The sequence below is a fragment of the Acanthopagrus latus genome, chromosome 15 (assembly GCF_904848185.1).
Source record: "Acanthopagrus latus isolate v.2019 chromosome 15, fAcaLat1.1, whole genome shotgun sequence".
NCBI lineage: Eukaryota > Metazoa > Chordata > Actinopteri > Spariformes > Sparidae > Acanthopagrus > Acanthopagrus latus.
In genome coordinates, this window is record NC_051053.1 from 8,593,697 (window position 1) to 8,610,643 (window position 16,947).

The window sequence follows — 16,947 nt, forward strand, 5'->3', positions numbered from 1 at the left end:
CTGTGGGGGCCAAATGTTGTTAGACGAAAAATTTGAATTGATCAGTGAAAACTGGCCAGAATTCATTCATTCATTCAGTCTTTTGCAGCCACGATGTATCAACATTTTTCACAACAGTAAACCCAAGACCCAAAAACAAATTGCTTTATAAAAGCAGTAAAAGAAATCTATATAACAATTAATCCATCATGCAGCTGTTAAAAGAGTGAATTATTACACAATATCATCAAACATTCAGAAAATGTATTAGTTTTATTGTTTAAACTGCACAGTCTGAGGAGTTTTGTTTGGACATGAATATTGCATCGCTTCAAGGCCGACCTGTCTCAACTCCGTGAGAGTGACCTGTTTTGAACTCAAGGTCTCTGCTGCGTGCAGCATCATACTCATCTCTTCCACGCTCTGCTCCGCTTTTTGTCGCATCCTCTTGTGCACTTGATCAAAGAGTTCCTTCATGTGGCTAATTACAATTAACTGAAAGTGCAGTGTTACCAAGATGTTCAAGATAGTGACACTGCAGTCTCGTGTGGTGCTGACTGTGCATTTAGAAGCTGTTGTTGGACAACTGCTCCGTCCCTCTGGACTGCACTGCCCTGCTCCCTCCGCAGAGCCGCCACCGTTACACTCGCCAGACAGCAGCAGGATTTTGATCCTGTATATTTCTTTGTTATGACGAGAATGATTGACATTTTTAAAACGTATCTCAATTATCTGTCTCGGTGGTTGGTGGCTCCGCTGGTTTTCATTAACCATCTAATCGGGAGCTGACTCACACCTGGGACACCAGGTGAACGCAATTAACCAGCAGGCAGGACGGAGACCAAGCACTCTATCTTCTATCTTTTCATTTTACTCCCAATGTGCAGTCTCCGAGAGGAAATTGTTTCCCCCCGCCCATAGAATCAGTGCTGGAAACTACTGGTGAGAGAAGATATTTCCGTTTAAATTGAGTCTCGAGGTGTTGGACTGACAGGTGCCTACAGTACAGGTACGAATGCACCACTGTGGAAGTCTTTGCAAAAGTTGTTATAAAAAAAGGCTCATTCCTACCTTTTTATAGACCTTTACTGATGAACTGTAGGACCCCACCAAAAATCCAAAATACAAGCCTGTTTTGCTCTAATGTTGACGCAGATGTACAACACAATGCAAAAGGCATGTTGGCTCTTGCAATCTGCTATTCCTTATATCAAGAGCTCTGCCTCAGTTTGTTTTTAGGACTAACAAAAAGTTGCATCGTGCACCTTTAATCCCTATTTGCGTCAGACTGTTATAACCTGGGGACCTTGTAATAGTTGCCCAGGTACGTTTGTGATCTCAATTCCTGTGTTTGATCCATGTTTCATGGACGGCAGAGGTCATGTGAAAAAATGTGTCCAGTGCAAAACTGGCATGGTGGTGATCTGGGCACGTATCTCTTCTTAAACATCAGCTTTCTGTTTTCAGACAACTGAGCGAGTAAGAACTTTGATCGCTGCCCACAGAAGTCAACAGCTGTGAGATCAGCTATTTTTATGAACCTAAAAATTGATAATTTGAAAAATTGGGACCAACAAATGGTTGTCATATTCAAGTGCAGCCATAAGGAATCTATTACTTGCATTAATAAAGTGCTTTCAACAATATTTTTTAAATATCAAGATCTATGATGTTTATTGCAATATAGCCTTAAAGTATCAAGTCATGTTATTCTATTCCATCTCAGCTGGCTCTTTGCATGTGTGCCGCAAGTTTGGAGAATATTCGGTCTTCACAATTAAAAAGTACTTCCGAATGAAAAATGGTCTAACACTTGGCCAGAGAATGAGCCTAATGAGCCAGAAACACAAGGACAGAGAGATCTCTCTGAGTCACTGTGGGTCTTCTTCTCCCAAGAAACAGGCTCAATTGGCATTTTTTCATAGATTTGAAATCAATGTAATGGAGTTAGGAGTTCTTGAACACAGCTTAATTACTTTTTTTCAGAGCTGATCCTGAGGAGGAAACAGCAAATTGATTTCTACAGAGTGTCCTGAGGGGCTCACTGGACTCAAGTATGCTGCCCGAGCTCCTGAGGAGTAGTTAAATGTTCCTCTGCCCTCCACTTGTCTCGAGCCCTTCTCTAATGAGACTGGAAAATCAGTAAACTACTTTTTCAAACATCACGGGGCATGCCTCGACATAGAAATGAACTTTACTTGAGACACTGTCCATGTTTTGTTGAGGATCTATCCTCGATAACTCGTACTGAGACCCTGGCAGCGACAACAAGAGGAAAAGTGACCAGAAGAGAGCAATTTCGAATGAGTACTGGGAAACAAGAGGGGAGTCGTTCAAAGACGACGGGAGCCATGCACGTTTTATATATTAGCGCTGGTCAGGTGAGACAGAAGCGTATGATGGTAAGAAGTTTACATCTCCCAAAACAAGATGCATCGGCAAAAGCAATTAAAGGAGGAAACCTTAGAATTACTAGGGAGAGATGATTACTGATGTTGTGTTTAAACCCAACAGGAGATCCCATTAGAAGTCAATGATAACAGGCAAATATACATCTTGTCATTGACATTGACGTGTCAGGTGAGCATTTGCATGACTCTCTCTTGACACTGTGTAGTGAAAGCCTGCCACCATTTATGTTCAAACTAACGTCATGATGTTCACTTCACCAATGTGAAACTGAACATGAAAAACAATGGAAGAGACGAAAGTTATCACTAATCGTGGTTGTTTGCGGACACCCAGAGCTGTTCAATAACATGTCTACTCGTACAGAGGCAGGACAGTTAAGAAGCTGCCATAGAGGGAAGTGAGCGAGAAAGGAAGACAACCTGGTAAGTTTTGGAAAAACGTCTCAGAGCAGCATAGCTCTGATCGATCCAAACTCCATTCAGGGAACAAGCATTTTAAAAGTTGTCTGCTTGTAGGATTAGTATAGTAGTATTAAACATTCCCTCTTTCACTAGCCTACAAAATAAATGCGCTGCTGACCAGATCTGGGACTTTTACGAGAGGAGGTGGTGCTCATACAGCTCCTATAGCTGCTCTAACCATTACAAATAATTATTAACACCTTTGAATCAGTTTCATTTATCTCAAAATTAAAAATCACATGTTTTCAGATAACAAAAACGGGTTTGATTATAAACAGAATTATGGCAAAACTAAGTTGACTGATTTTATTTTTCTTGATGAATGACTTCGACATGAGAGCTGTACACAAATATGTTCTGTATTTTTAAAAAAAGAAAGGATACAGATGTTGAAGAAGAACACCCAATATATTCTGCAAATTGTATCAATAAATATCCGGTGCCCTGGGGCTGACATTAATCTGTTAGTCTACCAATATTACATATGCAGTACATATGTACACTCAGAGGGGGACAGATAATCTATACACTACATGGAAATATGCGGTGCTGAAAGCTGTGTTGCTTCACAGAGGCCATTATTCTTCAGCCTACCTGCCATATTCAGTGGAGCAGGTTTCCTTGATTACAGTGGCAGTAAAGCATCCTGGTTCTCCACACAAGCAGCTGTGTGCTGTAGCTGAGCCGCCTGACGGAGCAGCCTCATTAGGCCACATTTCAAACTCTGTCAGTACTGACATTGCATAACTCAGAATAACACGCACTGTGTCATGCAGTGATTTATGGTCATTGTTCTCCGCTGTACCCTTGAGTGCTTTACTGCGCGAAAACTTTTCTTTTTTGATGACTACATGAAAATAAACAGACACTGTCTGATGACTTTCCGTTCGTCTCTTTGAGGGTTTTTCATGGATTTTCAGCCAAAAAACGGCAGAGCAGGTGAAGCTAGAGCACCGGGACAAACTGCCAAAAACTTTTCCAGAGGAGGGCCAAAACTAAAACCTATTATGATGCTTTAATTAACTAGTATTTTAGCTTTTATATAATTAAATAACAACTTAGCATTACACGTTTTAGTCACACTAAAGCTTTATTTGAAAAAGCTGCTGCATGTTCTGGGTCGCAGTGATGAGGGATATTGTCCTCCACAGCAACAGATTGCTTGCAAATAAAACATACTGCCTCAGAATTCCCATCTGTACAGAAGAAGTCCTCTTGCCAGCTTTGTTGGAAATGTCTTCTGTCTGTGTGCCACTGTCTCTGCCTCAACATGTTTTTTCTTACCTCGCATGACCCAAACTGACTACTTTTGCAAAGTTTCCACCAAGCTCAGATTATGAGAAACATTTAATAGCACAGCATATGTAACTACTCATATTAACGAATTAAACATATTAATTGTTTTGTATATATTTACAGTGTTTTTAACTGGAAACAAGTGTTGGGCCAGATCAAACATTGTGACTCACATTTAATGATTTGCAGTAAGTAACGAAGTAACATCAGACAGTCGTTTAAAACCTCTCACCAACTCTCATAATCTTTCCTCAATCAGGTCTGCCATTTTTAAAACCTCTCCCTCTTATCCTGTGGCCTTGTCTCGCTTTAACTATTGGCTGCACTGCCCCCCATAACTACTCAAGGGGCTACTGGTTAATCCCTATCAATAAGCATTCCAAAAACGTGCAAAATATGAACAAAATGAGTGCAGAGTATGAACAGAAGGCTCCATCAATATCTGACACTGAGCCTAAAGAGACCCTGTCCTCTGACAGACGACTAGAATTAAATTTTCCTATCTTGCTTTGCAGTTTAACTGTTCTGGTCGTTTGAAAATACTGCAGATATCTGTTAATGGTCAGGTTCTTTCCACAGAAAATAATACGTGGGACCCTACAGCTGTAGGGCGTGGCCCTCATGTCTCTTACCTTGGGATACTGTTGGATCGGAATGAGAACTCTTTCGGAGAGCTTGATGTTTTTATTGCTGATGATATCTAGGTATTTCTTCATGTCGCCATCTTTTCTCAATTCATCACCCTCGCACTTTTCAATCTCTGCAGGAAGACAAAACAAAGAAATGGGATAAGAAGATAGTTAGTTCGTCATGCAACCGAAAAAAGCATCAGTCAACATCTAGAAGCGCCGACTGCGGCGTGACAGCGTGACGCGGCGACACATTAGGAGACGTTTAACTATGCATTGCACAGCACGGTGAATATTCGGCTGATTAGTACGTCTCTCAGCTGTAAATGTGCTCACATTGCAAACTTAATGATATGAGATTATCCCACTGACTCCTGATACCTCCTTTTACATCAGGCCCTGTAATCTCATGATCCAGTAATTCCAATCAAAATAACAACAGAGGCGAACAGTCGCATTCAGCTCGCTGTGGCTCACTTCACTTGCAAACTGAGCTCTAGTGGGCTGCCAGCAGTCTCTGACCCCCACACAGTACAGGAGTCGCACAGACGGGGAATTAAACATGTCAAACTGTTGATATTATCGAGTAGAAGTCAATTGGGGGGCTGAAGATTAGATCTGTGAGCTCTCATATTAAGATCATATTTGCAGATCGTTGATTTCAATCAGACTGCAGATTTGCTCCTTCAATTCTTGTGCAAATTGGCCCAGTAAGTCCTCTTGTGTGTCCCCGGCCTTAATGAAACAAGAAGAGAGCTGAGAGGGTGGTCAGCAGCCTGGTTTGGCTTCACAGTACAGCCCCCTCTCGACTGATGCACTTTATATCACTTGACCTAAAAAGCACTCGCTCCGATCTGTTGTTCACCTCTCAGGGATCCTCCTCTGTCGCTAATTAATACCCAGCGGAATTACAACTATCGGTCTGCAGCACACTTGCCGGACAACAAAAAGACGTGGCTGAACAAGACGGAGGACGAGTCAGCGACCCCTCCTGAGCAGCTTTAAAGAAACTCCAGAGGCTGTTTAGACTGGAGCACCCTTATCTGAGCTGTCAGCAGCCAGTGGACAAAGCTGTGAGGTTAAAAAAATACAGATCAGGCTTTGAATGAATGCATTTCTCTCTTTTTGCACAAAGGAAGGACAGCAATATGTCCTCAGAAGTTGCCGAACCCACCTTAAAATCAGTGTTAAACCTGTTAAATCTGACTTTCTCTATCTGTTTGTGAGGATAAAGTGTTCTAATTTAGCGAAAGGCTCCTTCTGAGACTTTTCCTTGACGTGACCTTCCTAACATCCATAACTCCAGCTTAACGACGCCTCTGTTCCAGTCGGCTCGGATATTCACTCATTACAGCTTCTTATGGTCAGTTTTACACCATGAATTAAGGTCGTTTGTTTGATACAGCAATTGTCTGTGAAATCACAAAGACCGACCCACAATGGCTTGAAATGCGCCACTTTCTTCCAGCATGACACAATCTCTCTGATTGTGCCTGATTGTTTGAGGCAAGATCATTTAAATTGGGACATGCTGTCTCCCCCCCTTTTTTTATTTTGCAGCTTCCCTCCGAGTTGACTCTCACCAAAGCCGCAAAAGTGTCTAAAAATGAAAATGGCCGCGTGCCAGTCAATATTTAAAAATGCCTTCTGGGTTATTAAGAAGCAGCACCAGATGGAAGAGCCTTAGCTGATACTTACTGGAGAAGAAGTTTGTTCGTTGCTTTATATGACCCCTTTCTGGAGGCACTGAAATCAGACTCCATCGTTTTGTCAAACTATTTAGGCTTGTGAAAGAAGTACAGAGTTTACTTGCATGTCTCACGACGAGGCTCTAATGGCAGGGACTGTGTCAAGTGAACCCGGTAAACTCACGCTGCGGCCGCCTGCCACTGGGTACAGACTGTGCCCAAAAGCCTCTAGCCGAAATCACAGGAAACAGATTTAAAGACCCCTCCAACCTTTTATTCCCATCAATGCAGCTGATTCACACCTCCTTATGTGACACTTTCACAGAAGACAGGCGCCCGCGAATAGCAGGGGATTCTAAAATGTGCCTTTTAAAAATAGTTAGGTGGCTTTCCTGAGGGTATGAATCAATCACAACCCATGGTGCGCAAACACAAAGAGGTGTGCTTCATATCCAGAACACAGGGTAGTGTATTGTGACAAACTGAAAACATGAATACAGTCTATATACATAAAGCGGTGAGGCTGACGGTGGAGCCATTTGCTCCATGACTTGGTTCAGACTCAAGCAACTATTTGATGGAGTGCCATTAATTGTTACATTCATAGTCCTAAGAGGATGACCACCTCACCTCTTTCATCATCATCAGGTCAAAGTCACTTTTTCCATTTCTTTGGTTTATGACCAAACACCTGAAAATAAAGTAAGTAAAATGCATTTTTAAAAGCACATTTATACTGGTACTGACCAAAATGCTGTACATGGTGCATTCAACAGGTAAAAATGAAAGTAAAAATAACATTGTTATGGAGCAGTTACTGCAAAGGCCCGGTCACCTTTTTGTTTGAGTCTGGAGCGGGGGATGTGGAGAAGACCCACATTAGAGGATCTTACGGACCTAGGGGCTGAGTGGGGGTGTAAAAGGTCTGAGAAGGTGGGGCCTGACTGTTGAGGGCTTCGAACACCACTGTCTTGTCAACTGTCTTGAAATGGATCCTATGTTGTTGCGCTGAAGGGATTCAAGAACAGGTGTGATATGCTCCCACTTCTTTGACCCAGTCAACAGTCATACTGCTGCATTCTGAACCATTTGGAGATGTGATATGAGGGACTGGGGGAGACCAAGGTAAAGGGAGTTGCAGTAGTCCAGCCATGATGTTATAAAAAACATGAATAACGTTTTTCCAGGTCGTGGTATGATAGGGAGTGTTTTATTTTAGAGATAACTCTGAGCTGGTAGAAGCGGTTCTTTATTACAGAGGAGATTTGCTTACTGAAGCATAGCTCAGAATCAAAAATGACACCTGGATTTCTTGCAGAAGGTTTTGAGGAGTGCTGAAATATGGACACTGAAAAGGATCTATGGGTGAGGTAGGAGGAGAACCACTGCAGAGCCATTAGATGAATGATAATTTAGATATGGGGCGGTAGTTTTTTGGACAGTTAACATCAAGGTTATGTTTTTTAAGCAATGGCTGGACAACTGCATGCTTAAAACATGAGGGAACAGTTTCAGCAACATTTATAATGACATTCCCATCAGCCTCAGTTGTACATTGTGTTTTGTGCTAATTAGCAATTGTTAGCATGCCGACCTGATGGTCAACATGATAAACATTCCATAAACATCAGACACTTTTGCCAGCATGAAGCCGATTAGCACAAACCACTAAATACAGCAACAAAGACCACAAAGTCGACATACAAGAGAGATTTAAAAAGAGTCAAATTACCGCGCCAAGTTCTTGTGAACTTTCACAGAGGAGCAATAGAAAGCATCCGGACCGGAAACATCACAAACTGCCATGGTTCATGCACGGCCCAGGACAGGAAGGCTCAACAGCAGGTGATTAACAACCGCCCAGACCATCTTTGGCATCCATCTATCGTGCATAAGTAAACACCCACCAGGCTCCGGAGCAGCTTTTCTCCACAAACTGTGAGACTCCTGAACTCATCCTCCACCATACAATAACTGTGTTTCTTGAGTAGCATAAACAGACTACAGTTTGCATTTTGTTGTGTTGTAGGATAATAAATAAAAGAACCTTGAACCTCGGAAAATGGGGTCAACAAAACAATGGACTTCAGCATAGGAGACTGCTGTTTGTTTCCTGTTACCCGAGCACAGTAGCATTTTAACCAAAACTGCAGTCTTCACTTAAACCTACTCGTTTGTGTGCCTAAACCAAACCAAACCTTAACTTCAGCACCATCACATGATACATTATAATTAATTCTAATAGTTGGTAAGACACAAACTTATGTCTTGATCCCGCTGACAGGGCTGTCAGAACAGAGAATCACACGGGTGTCGCTCTCCGGGGCGTAAGGAAAAAACATTGTGTTGTCTGATTTTGAGAATTTGCTGTAGACTCTTTGTTTTTGAGAGGGTGCATTTCCATGTGCATCAGTTACAGTCACACCATCAAATAAAGCTCATTTGGATGTAAAAGTGCTCTCCGCGCTCATTGTGAAGTCCCACTACCCGCATTTGTTCCTCGAGCCCTGCATGTGGGAGAGAATTTGTTTTGGGTTATGTCTTCAGTGCGGGGTGTTTTTTAATTTCAAACGGGCATAGTGTTCATACCATTTGAAAAAAAGTAATGATGTTTTTATAGCCAGTGAAGATGATTACACTCTGGAACAGTGCATAATGGGAAACACCTATATCCTGGTCTGCAGCCTGCCAGTGAACTCAGGAGACGATTGTGTGTGTTAGAAAGAGAGACAGAGGGGGGGAAACAGAGAGGAGAGGAGGACAGCGAGCTTACAGTTTTATAGATCTGGAGAAACGCTCACGCTGGTATCATCGTCGTCAAAAATGTGACAGCGACGGGAGCCTGGAGATCAGAGGAGCAGGAATGTGCTTTGAAGGTCACCGGCTTCAGTCCTCACACAGGATGAAAAAAAAATCTCATCGGGGGGACTGAATGAGTAAAACACTCTCAGCGACTATTCTGGTGCTCTTGATCCTCTCTGTTGCGCTGCCCAAACTGCTTCAGCGGAGCCGTTCAGCAGCCAAGAGTGGGGGGGGGAAAAAAGGTTTAGCTGGGCAGCGACCAGAAAAATGTGTGCAACTGTATGAGGTATAGGAGACAAGGCTCTGCCGCTAAAATGCCCAATCAGCCTGCCACGGTTTAAGGGTAATTAAATCTGCTTTGGTCATTGTGCAGCAACACAGAGCACTGACACCGACTGAGTAACAATTTACCTATATTCTACATCTTATATTTTGAGTTGATTTGACCGGGAAACCATTCAAATGTGAATAAATATACAAACACGTCCATATTTGTGATTAAAGTAAACTGGATTTAGAAGCACTGGATTGGGCATTTTGATTCACTGGCTATTATCAGAGATTTATTTTAATATATGGCTTTCGGTAAACCAGCTGCACCACCAGAAAACATTAGTACCAGCTGGGCAATATGGACTGAAGTCAATATTGTGATATTTTAAGGCAATATCGCAAAACACAATATAAATATATACTGGAATCTGCTCAGACACATTTAATAAATACTAGGACAGGGAGACAATTTCAAATATCACAGTGTTTTTGATGAAATACCTCACTATTGATGATGTGAGAACGTAGCTCAGGACCTTGTCCAGCATAAATCCTGATTTGTGCATTTGTTTTGTCCAGACTGGATTATTGCAATGCCCTTTTGTGGGGTCTGACACATGAGAGCACTGAAAGTCTTCAGATGGTTCAGAATGCTGCCACTGGAGTCTAAACACGTACGAGAATGGCATTGGCTCCCAAATCATATAAGATCAGATTTTTGGGATGTGGTGAAGGACGTCAAGGTGCTGCTGATGACATACAAAGATGCACACGGCCTTGCCCAGTCGAACATGTCAGATCACATTATACCATATATTCCTTGTGCGTTACGCTCTCAGAATTCAGGGCTCCTGACGGTTCTCAGGGTTAAGAAGAAGTCAGCTGGCTGCAGGGCTTTTCCCTATCGTGTCCCCCCTGTCCTCTGGAATTAACTCCAAGCTGACATATGACAATCTGGCTCTACTGACACCTTAAAAGCTAAACTCAAAACTCAAAACTCTGACTAAACATTAAATTAGTGCTTGACTTCGATTGCTAGCTTCTTCAGTGGGTCGGTCTCAATGAGTCACTTAGCCGTAGTATTAGAATTCACATTGTCCTGCTGACAAGAAACTCAAAAAAATCAGTTTATACTGACTAATGTCACATTTTTCTAACTTTGTCTTTGTTTTTCTGTTCCCACAACCCACAAGGCTGTTTCGCTCTCTCGCTGTCTACTCTCCATAGCTTCCTCCTCCTCCTCCTCCTCCTCCTACTCCTCCTCCCCTCTTTTCATTCAGCCTCCCTCCTGATGGACCACAGGCCCCGGGAACATCTCCCTCTCCTGGCTCCTGCTGCTTCACATATTGACAGATCTGGATCATCATACCCTGGGCTTGGCCTTGATTTGATTTTGATTTGATTTGATCTTAACCAACCCTCCCAATCCCGACCTTAATTTGAAACATGTTGGTGAGTTCAGTTTTTTTTGAAAGCCAGGAAGGGAACAGTTGCTACATCATACATACATGTCATGAATACACTATGTGATGGACTGCACTTTGAATTCCACCTATTTAAAAGTCACTGGAAGCTCTATACTCTGCTAAGAAGACCACCAATGAATGTCTGAGCTACTATCAGTGTAAAGAAGCATGTGTGCTGTTCAATAAGAGCAAAAGCGGACGGGAGCCTCGTCTTTTGTTGGAGATGATATGTTTACTGCTCGGCTGTTTATCCTCACATCGTGGCTTTTATTGGATTTCAGCTGGTGTTTGCCTCACAGTCCACGTGACTAAAGCATGCAGTTTGTTGTACTGCTGAAGTGGAGCTGCTTGTAAAATGTGTGTGCTTTCGACTCGAAGAAGACGGTGTTGGTGAGATCAAATTGTCTTTTGCTAAACTGCTGGCGGGGGGGGGGGGTTCTGATGGGTCAACAGAGAAACGTGGATCCAGAGAAAACTTGCACACTCAAACAGACATCCAGTGATAAAACAGTCCACTGAAATGAATCCAATCAAAATTCATTCCTTCCAACACTGGTTTGATTAATCCTCACATCATCAAGCTGTCACGCCACGCGGGGAATTTGATGAGATAAAAACAGGGCGGAAAGATGAAGCTCATCGCGCCCAACAGAGCAGACTGTCCTGGAATCTGACATGTGCTCTGTGTAGACAAATAAAGCACACAGTAAGCAACCTTCCCATCTCTCTCTTCTTTTTTTTTGACTCTGCTCACCTTTTATTTTGCAAAGCTGGCTAAAAGGCTGGAAAACCCTGAATAGCCTGCAAAGTGATGGATGAGCAGAAAAGAGGAACTGCAAATAGGAAATTGCTAGAAAGCAAACGTTTGGACTCTCAGCTTGTAATTCAGACTGTGTTATAACAGCGTTTATCCACTTGTTTGTTGTAAGCCTTCAATAAAACCCCTAAAAAGGAGAACTATCGTGTTTTTAGTTTTTTCCTCTATGTCAGTGTTTTGTATAGGTTCCTGTGCATGAAAGATATATATTGGAAGTTAAAAAGGCCAAAGTCCACACCAAAGAAGCTCCCCTTTCCCACAAAAAACGCTGCTCCTGGAACGCCTCATCAGTAGTCTCGCCTATAATTCTGTGACATTATGTGACATCACACCGTGTCACCATGTCACTTAATTGGTGCCTAGCAGCTGGTTTGGCGCATGAGAATTCATTTAGTGCAGCTGCTCTGTTGTTGTTAGCGGTGCTGGGTCAGGCGTGTGTGAGCTGACCAATCAGAGAGGCATAGTATTTGGGAGGGGGGGCAACCTTAAAGAGACAGGAGCTTAAACGAGCATTTCAGATGGATCTGGAGGCAGTGCTCATTAGCGTTTTGTGAGCACTAAAGCATGTTAACCTATCCTAGCAGTAACCCAAAACAAAATGATAGGCCTGAACATAAGCATAATAATGCCACTTGGCCCCTTTGAATTAACCGAATGCTGTGAGTTTAGAGTCACGATTTTCTTATCCCAATCGTGGTGACTCAATGCTGAATTGAGTGATTACTACTTCATCTGCTTGATTGCACTGTAGGCATTTAAAGCAATTGCAGTAAGAAGTCAAAAATACAAAGGCTTTGCTGAGTACTGCCATTAGCCTTTAGATGGCTAAATTATTCATTGATTTCTTCTACCTATTGAATTCTGCAATAACTGATTGCTTGTTCACATTGGAGAGCGGAAGAAATAGCACTCCGCCTGGCAGGGTGGATCTGCATCACGCGCTGTGCACTCAGCTTTGTCTTTTGTCACCATGGACTGATGAATCTAAAGGCACAGGGGCTGGTAATATGATTGGCCACATGATGTTTCTGTGGGATTTTCTTTCTTTTTTTTTTTTTTTTCAACTGAGCAGCGCCGAAGCAAATTGCATTTAGCCGCTGACACGTTGACAAAAGTATTAAATCTCCAAGGAAAGCGAAGTGTAAAAGTAATTACTTTTCAAGCAAATTACATATTAAAAAAGCAGGCAAATCATAGTCATTTTAATCATGATGGTTTTTCAATAATTGTGTATTTATTAGAACTACTTACAAGCCAGGAAGGACGGAAAACATCCAACAAAACCATTATTTTATTTTCATATAGGTGTGACTTCAACACACATACAGCTGCAATAGGGGTGGAAATTGATAAGTTTTTTTTTATCAATATCCATGCCATTGTCGATTCTGCCTATCAATCCAATTCCTTATCAATTCTCATATTGATTCCTGAGTAGTTCATTGAGTGGCAAAAAAGGACACAGTCTTCTGCACCAAAAGCAGCCATTTTATTTTTTCCACAAATTATGTCTGCACAAGACTGTGCAGAACATAAGCATATTCAACTCAAACATACTGAACAACACCTTGACAAGATATAGTGTAGAAAGAAAATATAGTCTAAATAAATTAGTTTGATCGCCTGCGTACGAGTGTTAATTTAGCACTCGTACGCAGGCGGTCGAACACATGACATTTTTGGTACTTAATTCCGTGCTGGGCAGACAAAGATTTTAGCATGTTACACGATATTACAGCATTGCACTGATTATACACAGCAGAATTCTCATCTTGTTCGGTGAAATGCAGCCAGACTTTAGATCGCCTCCTCCTCTCCATGATGCTGTGAGAGTGTGACGCAAATGTACCGCAACGCAAAATTTCAGGAAAACCCCAAAACCTCTTGAAGGCAGGGAAATGAGAAAATCATTAGGAAGAATTGATAACGTTGGAGGCGTACAATTTCAATGGGACTGATCAGCTGGAACCGGTTCTGAGTCGGAAGCTGCAATTTAACAAATATGCTTTATCATAGGGGTAGGTAAGTGTGTCACAGCTTGGGTCATTTCCTTGTGTGTCACGTTTTACTGTACACTTCCGGTCTTTGTCTTTTTCCCTCCTTCTTCCTGTTAATTTAGTTAATTAGAATTAGTTAATAACTTCTCATTTCTCTAAATTGCATCCTCGTTTACCTCACTTGCATCTTTTAATTGCATGTAAGTCCCTCCCACCAGGGATTCGTGGAGAGGCACGAGGGAACAAGGTAATATTTTATAAGAGAAATTAGTCATCCGTTTCTGATGACGCCTGCAGGCCATCACAGCTGGATCAGCTGACATTCGAGACATTTACATAATCAATACAGTTAAACTGATGGTGCCACGTGCGTAATTGCCCACAGCTCTGTTAGCGGAGAGATGTATTTATATCATTTCTTATCGTGCAGGTAATTTAATTTTTCCACATTAATGAGATGTTTTATCACACCCACTGGCAGCTCATCTGATATTAATCACAATGTTTATTTTCATGACCCGGTCCACCCAATCTACAGCTCCTCTGCAGTGTCCATGGAGACATCACAGCACTACGGTGATAAAAGTGAACGTGTCTTTGCACTTTATAGTGTAATCAGTGCAGACATTTACATGATTGAAGTTATAGGGAATATAGTATAGGCCTACACTTGGAAATTAGACTGATTAACTAGATTCATGGGTGGGTTCAAATAAATCTTTCGCAATTATCCTCATGTCTGCTATATTTCAGCTGCTGTCTGTGCTCTAGATTATCACCAGTTTTACAAGTTTGAATATCTTTAAAGTGGATGGCAAACACTTTTGCCGAATGATCACTTTTTTTCCCACAGGCTGATCTCTGGAAAAACTCCAACAGCTGGATCTGCATCTGCTTTGCTGTCTGGTTTTGTGGTTTGAGCGAGTTCAGTTCCTGTTCAATCTTGCAGTTTTATCACTCATCAGGCCTATTAGTCGAGGCATGATGCTTTTCGTGCAAACAAAGCTTCTGTTCTACACAAACTAAACTTCCTCAGGAGTCTTTAAGTTCAAACCGTGCCTGTGATTTTCTGTCCGTTACCTGTTTAACAAACAGCTGCGCATGAATAACAGGCTGCAGTCTGTATTTATACTGTGTACTGTGTCTGCTCAGAGGCACAGGAACCATCTCATCTGGTGGAATGCGTTTGTATGATCTATTCATCATTTGCCTCTCTATTCATTGATATTCAGATTTGTGAAATCATAATTTAATATGGAAGGATATGATTGTGGTGTCTTTTGAAATATGTTTATGGGGAAAATGAAAGGACGCAACATATCAAACCCAACATTTGAGAATAATCAATCAGCCTCCCGTGTTTCTAATAAAGAAAGTGGTTTCTAATAAATGGAGAAATGTGTTTGCGGTCCTTCTGTTCTGACACATTTTTAATTTGGTGGTGAATTAGAAAACAAACAAAATATAAAACTTGGAGTTACACTGGGAGTTTAATCGGTTGTCTGTCTTCATCCCGGTTTGAAACTTGGGTCATGGTGTGATGTATCGGATCAGTCAGATCGGCTGCAGTGTCCAATCAATAACCGATTTCCACTAAGGGGAGCGCCAGTAAAAAGACTTCCATGAAAGCTGCTCTCGTGTGTCCTCGCTCATCGCTCCTCAGAGATCGCTCCTCGATCCTCGATCATCGCAGCACAAATAAGAGCTCTGGGACGGCCTGCAAGACGGCAGACAGGATCGACTTCCAATTCTAACGACGAGGTGACAAATAAGAGGAATGAGATGCACCCCTTGTCGGTTCCATCTCGTGTCAGTTCGTCTGTTTTGTTCCTGGTGTTACTGTGTTTGCTCCTCTCTTTTTTTCCACACTGGTATTTTTGCAATCCTGCTTGAGTTCCCATTGCTTCACCTGTTTCGTTGCCTGCCTTTGCTTTTCTGCACTGCAGGCTTCATTAGAGCTCACTTTCTGATTTTTTTTTTACCTGCCTGCCTTGGTTTTTAGCGTTTGGGTCCTTTTTGTAAAAGTCCAGGGGATATAGGTGAGAATTTTTGTCAGACACTGTCTTTTAATATCCAACAGGAAAGACAGCATGGATCATCTGTTTTTAACTGAAGTCCTGTGTTCAAACCAACCTGCAGAATAAATGCTGAAAATATAGTCTTCTGTGAACCACAAACATGCTGAAACTTTTCATTTCTTTTCTTCAGGTTGAATTTTCAGTTTTATCTAGTGATAATACTGTGATTATGGTCTGGTTACAAAAACAACTTGGTATGGTTTACGAAAATATCATGTTTTGGCTTAAAATACCTGTTTTGTCATCACAAACACAGCTGGAAATCGATCCTGAGGTCTCTGTATCTCCGGTGCTTTCACACCTACAGGTGTTGAAAAACTGCCTCCTACTGCGGTTAAATGATTGGCGGCCTGCTTGCTTATAACTCCACTACAATCCCCTCTGCCTCCCTATGTGACAGTCAGGTCATAAACAAGGTATGACAGATTTTGCTGAAATGTCACTATAAACCTAGCCTGTGACATGCACAGAAGTGAATGTATCGGTGGTTCGCACTTACATTAGCTGCCAACATCACATCCTGGCATCTGGGCTGCTGCGTTAGGTGCCAATTTTCAGCAAGAATGAGACAAATCTGCGACGACTAACCATCTGATTGATCGATGTACATCTCTTTCTTTCAGTCCTGATCGTGTTCACTTTGCATCCTGCTCCCAGCGGCACTTTTGTGCAGATATAATCACTGGTATGTCGGATGAAACAGCACATTAGCCTCTATCAGCATGTGCTGATTTTAAAAAAAAATCATTCTGTGTGGAGCTGTGATGGCTGTAGTTGGCAGACACTTCAGTGCTGTCACTTACAGGTGGATTGAAAGTGATTTAGCGAACACATTCCAGTTTCGCCAAAGTATGAGGAGAGGACTTGTATCATTTGCATCATAAAGACAGTAATTCAGCTTCTGTCCTTTACACCTGATGCCACAGTTCATCTTGCGCTTTCCCCAGATTTGTGTCTCTTTTTTGCTCTATCACTTAACTCCACTGTTATATGTGAACATTCAAGAGGCGCAGTAACATAATCTGATATCTATTGTCTGAGTGCAGCGG

At 42.0% G+C, this 16,947-nt stretch overlaps 1 protein-coding gene across 8 annotated transcripts in view; it reads right to left on the bottom strand.

Moving 5' to 3' along the window:
- Positions 1 to 16,947, bottom strand: part of khdrbs2 (KH domain containing, RNA binding, signal transduction associated 2) — an 80,704-nt gene that overhangs the window by 56,848 nt on the left and 6,909 nt on the right. For all 8 annotated transcript variants that reach the window (XR_005079140.1, XR_005079139.1, XR_005079138.1 and 5 more), the window contains exon 2: positions 4,781 to 4,908. Coding sequence is in view for 2 of the 8 variants with exons in the window: in XM_037122702.1 (XP_036978597.1) it covers positions 4,781 to 4,908 (128 nt within the window). In the remaining 6 variants the exon portion in view is untranslated. The remainder of the gene's footprint in view (positions 1 to 4,780; positions 4,909 to 16,947) is intronic.